Source organism: Primulina tabacum, chromosome 1 (genome assembly GCF_025594145.1).
Source record: "Primulina tabacum isolate GXHZ01 chromosome 1, ASM2559414v2, whole genome shotgun sequence".
NCBI lineage: Eukaryota > Viridiplantae > Streptophyta > Magnoliopsida > Lamiales > Gesneriaceae > Primulina > Primulina tabacum.
In genome coordinates this window covers 2008148-2012783 of record NC_134550.1, presented here as the reverse complement: position 1 = coordinate 2012783, position 4636 = coordinate 2008148, and the positions used below count along the sequence as shown (strand labels likewise).

The 4636-nt window shown below is 36.4% G+C and overlaps 1 protein-coding gene across 2 annotated transcripts; it reads left to right on the top strand.

The window, feature by feature from the left end:
* The first annotated feature begins 322 nt into the window (after positions 1–322).
* LOC142555021 (AP2-like ethylene-responsive transcription factor TOE3) lies at positions 323–3523 on the top strand. 2 transcript variants are annotated; one of them, XM_075665769.1, is made up of 10 exons: positions 323–1240; positions 1314–1339; positions 1444–1474; positions 1577–1664; positions 1783–1928; positions 2083–2127; positions 2335–2426; positions 2516–2667; positions 2752–2958; positions 3046–3523. In XM_075665769.1, exons 1-10 carry the CDS (start codon positions 750–752, stop codon positions 3295–3297), a joined length of 1530 nt encoding a protein of 509 aa, XP_075521884.1. In that variant the 5' UTR covers positions 323–749; the 3' UTR covers positions 3298–3523. The 2 variants fall into 2 exon arrangements, with proteins under 2 accessions (XP_075521884.1, XP_075521806.1); XM_075665691.1 differs by having other exon boundaries at positions 325–1240; positions 2746–2958.
* Positions 3524–4636: the final 1113 nt, after the last annotated feature.

The following is a 4636-nucleotide window of genomic DNA, read 5'->3' as shown; positions in this document are numbered from 1 at the left end:
ACATGCAATGAAATGGCAACAAAAACTCATATGTAATAATTTTAGCATTTTAAATCTCTTGTTTTCAAAATTTAGGAAAAAAGAATAAATGTGTTTGGAAAACCCTAAAAACCGATTTATTTGTGTTTTCTTTGGAATTAGTTATACGTCGAACAAAAATTTGATGAATAGATTTTACAGTACGGTAGAGCTAAGTGTAATAAAACGTACAAAACTATACACACACTTATACATACACGTACGTACAGAGTTTTAAGGAAAGAGAATGGTAAATTTCATCAGCACAGCAGAGTGATATAAATAGAAAGAGTTTTATAAAACAAACCCTCGAACTATTTCTGACTTTGATTGACGTAGCAGCGATAAAGGATGCCTCTCCCTCTCTATGTTCACAGGCTCTAGCTAGATTATTATAATTAACCCCCATTCATGTAGTGATTAGACCTTGTCTATGGGGTATCGGGAAACTTAGATAGGGGGAGATGTATGGTGATTATGAGAGATCTAATCCTACTGTTGGAAATGGGAAACCGTAACAGTTGGTGAAATTCTCTTGAAAAAGCCTTTTTTTCTCTACTCTATGGTTCTAGGTTCTTTATGTTCTTCCAGAGTATGTGTACAGTTATTTGATATTTTAGCAGAGGGGAAGACTTACGAGAAATAGTAGAGGGAAAGGCGTCTGTAGTTTTGTTCAGTGGTTGTGTTTTACGTATTTTTTGTTTGTTTATTTTTTTTTTGTGGTTTGTGGAATGTGGAATCTTAATGATTCACCGGATCGGAGGGTGGGTGAGGAATCGGAGGGGTGGTCGGACGAGAAGGTGAAGTGGGTTGGATCCGTGTCGAATTCCAGCTCATCGGCGGTGGTTATCGAGGACGGTTCTGAAGAAGAGGAAGCTGAAAGGGGCGGCTGGAGGAAGAGGAACAGCAGAATCTTTGGATTCTGTTTGGCTAATGATCTTAAAGATGGTGACGCCGGTGCGGGATCTCCGCCGGTGACGCGGCAGTTCTTCCCGGTGGATGAGTCGGGAATGAGAGGTGAACTTACCAACATCACCACGTCCCACTGGGTTGGAGTTAAATTCTGCCAGTTCGAAGCCAGCGACGGCGCCGCCGCGGGAAATTCTACGATGGAGGTTTCTCAGCCTCAGAAGAAGAGCCGCCGTGGACCCAGGTCCCGGAGCTCCCAGTACCGCGGAGTCACTTTCTATCGGAGAACTGGCCGCTGGGAATCCCACATCTGGTTATACCCATCTTTATTAAAAATCTCTTCTTTTTCATTTTTTATTCACTTATAATTTCTCTTCTTGGATCAGGGATTGCGGAAAACAAGTCTATCTAGGTTGGTTTTCTTCTTGGAAAACATTATTTTCATCACTAACTAATCTGCAAAATTATTGAAATTAATGAACTATATTCATCTTTCGTGCATTTAATTTGTGTTAGGTGGATTCGATACAGCGCATGCAGCAGCTCGGTGAGTTGATCTTCATCATCATAATTCTTCTAACATAAATTTTCAGAACTACTTCGAACAAAAATCTTCAGAAACGACATCTGAAATGTAATTGTACCGCAGCGCATATGATAAGGCAGCCATTAAATTCAGAGGAGTTGAAGCAGACATAAACTTTAGCCTGGAAGATTACGAAGATGACTTAAAACAGGCAAGTCGCTTGTAAAATTAAATTAAAATACCTTATTTTGTACAGTGTCTTTTCTTGTTTAACAACAGTATCGAAAAGATTTGTCTATGAAAGTTTCATTTCATTAATTAAATTACAGATCAGCAATTTAACGAAGGAGGAATTTGTGCATGTGCTGAGGCGACAGAGCACTGGTTATCCAAGAGGGAGTTCTAAGTATCGAGGTGTTACTTTACACAAATGTGGTAGATGGGAAGCAAGAATGGGCCAATTTCTAGGGAAAAAGTAACCCTTTTTATTTTTATTTTTAATTGTATAATTGAGTTAATGGTTATGCTTAAAAACCCTCGTTTGGGATTATGTTTATTGGCTGGCTAATCCTTATTTAATATACTTAATACTGGGATTATGAGTTTATTTCTTGCTTTTGTTGAAGCAGATACGTTTATTTGGGTCTTTTCGACACAGAAGTCGAAGCTGCCAGGTGGGTTTTTTTACGTTTTGTTAATATTATCTTAAATTTGACCGACAACATATTTGATAAGAGGCCAAGTGCATGCTAGGAATTAATAACAAATAATTTTTACAACAGTTGCAAGTAATTTGATGATAAAATCATGATTTTTTTTCCCGAAATTTATTAATATAGACGAATCTATTAACTTTGGGAGCTTTTTTTAAATTTGAATAGGGCTTACGATAAAGCCGCCATAAAATGTAATGGGAAGGAAGCTGTTACGAATTTTGATCCCAGCATTTATGAAGAAGAAATGAAATCAGCAGGTATTTTTAGACGAAATTTTTTGTGGTATGTATTTTCTGATTGGATTTGGATGAATTCACTCTTGGAGAATTTTCTTGCATGTGTATAGTGTCACCAAGCAATGCAACGACAGACTACAATCTAGACCTAAGTCTGGGGAGTTCAGCGTCGAAATCGAGTCGGGAATCGGGTTTTAGAGATCAACTCTCTGAGTCCAAGCAATTCGAAGTTGATCGGAGACGCCATGGACTGAGGCCTGAGGTATACATAAATACATAGACATTTATACGTACAATTTCTTGTAAGGTGTTAATTTTTTTCCCTATTATGATCACAAAGATGCAGCTTAGTTTCCAGCATCAAATGACTTCAACTGAAACTGCTCATCATCAGCGAATAGACGGATACAACGAGACCGAAACCTTGCAGCTTCTAAGCCAAACACACCTGCATTCCTCCGGCGAGACGCTCTACAACGGACGATTCGGAAAACAGAACCAATCCCACATGCTTCCAATGTACACCACACCATTTAGCCAACAGAATTATCAAGTACGCTCCTTTTATTGTCTCATTCTTCGATCATATTTTGTTCATCTTCGTGTGTAATGTTTCTTGAAACTGATTAACACGTGACAGATTCATCATCAGCAGTATTTTCCGGGGAGCGGCGCGAATAGTATTAATGGTGTTAGGAATGTAATCAGGGGAGGAGTGGATTTTTGTAATGTCTCAACAAATGAACAGCAATGGCAAATGAATCATCAGGCTCAAGTGTTTGCTACTGCTGCAGCATCATCAGGATTCCCACAGGCCCAGAATATATCATCACCACCAAACCAGAATTGGCTGCAGAAAAATGGGATCCATTCTTTTATGCGACCCTCATAAATATATATATTTGTTCTTGAAGAAATTTTCCCCGAAAACTCAAGAAAGGCCACCGTTTTTTCTGCAAGTCTGCAAAAGATTAGCACGTTGAGCTTCGCTATAGAGTGTTTTTTATTCTTCTTTTTTTTTTCCAAGTTTCATTGGTCAAAAGAATATGTTTATCTGACTCTCTGTAAAAACTGGTATAATTAAACCAAAAATGAAGTGCTTTTGCAGCTTTTCTTTAGTTAACTTTATTTTCTAAAGAGATTTCAATACTATGCTTAAAATTTCTATATTTAGTATCATATTTTCTTTTTTTTTTTAATTATGTTCTCTTATTAAACACGTGATCATTTTATAAATGAATTGAATAATGATAAAATAATTGTTGAATCAACTACCTTGTGTATCAGGCTATTGCGTGAAGACTTGTGATATTGTTAATGAAATTTCTCCTAAAAAAAGAGTTTATAAATTGTATTTTTCTCAATATTTTTTAAATTTTTGTGAAAAGTCTAATTTTTTTTAACTGAAATTGATTTCATTACGTTTAGAAGATAGAAGTGAAAATCAAGAATCAAGAAAGTTTTTTAAAACTTGTAATTTTTTTAAAAAGAGAAATGAGTTTAGAGAGGATAGTGATGAATTGTCAGCATCGGAGAAGTCCTTTGAATCAGTTCTCATAGCCAAAAGCAATAAAGACACATGCGTTGTTATTATGACGAGAGGGACGTAACCTAAATCTTCCAAAGCTTTCATAAGTACTCCACAGTCCCGAATGAGATTTTTTTTTAAATGTTTTATCAAATTTTTTCCCTAAAAAGTAGTAATAAAGTGGATATGTCAATTAAGTGGATCTTATATATATGTAATGATGTGAATATATATATATGTGTGTGTGATGTGACTGGATAAAAAGGGTGTGAGGTGCGTGTGCAATTACACCGTGTCAGGTTATGAGAATGATAAGGGATTAGAGCATAGCGAAATATGTCTAAACCAAACGTGAATGGACACCGAAGGGGTGTCCGGAGTGGTAACTCCGATGTTAAAGTCAGTAGGTGAACGAATAAAACCAATGTAACAAAAGGAAAAATATGTCAATGATGTGTATAAAATTCTAGAGGGTACATGATGTGGACAGTATATATGTGAATCATGAATCCTTTAATGTTAAACAAACATGTTATTTATAGAAGAAAGTCAATGATGACCTTGTTTTTAGTGTCCACCTACTAATCATAGCAAGATGGTTGTTCATATCTTGTCTTCTGACACCAACTTCTCTGACACGGCAAACTGTCCCTTTCGTCCTGTCAAATCCATATTATTTTGACGGTAATAATTACCAAGATAA

Coding starts and splice junctions, on each gene's coding strand:
- LOC142555021 (XM_075665691.1), top strand. CDS start 750: ATGTGGAATCTTAATGATTCACCGGATCGGAGGGTGGGTGAGGAATCG. Junction 1,340..1,443: donor CGGAAAACAAGTCTATCTAG/GTTGGTTTTCTT, acceptor AATTTGTGTTAG/GTGGATTCGATACAGCGCAT. Junction 2,128..2,334: donor ACAGAAGTCGAAGCTGCCAG/GTGGGTTTTTTT, acceptor AAATTTGAATAG/GGCTTACGATAAAGCCGCCA.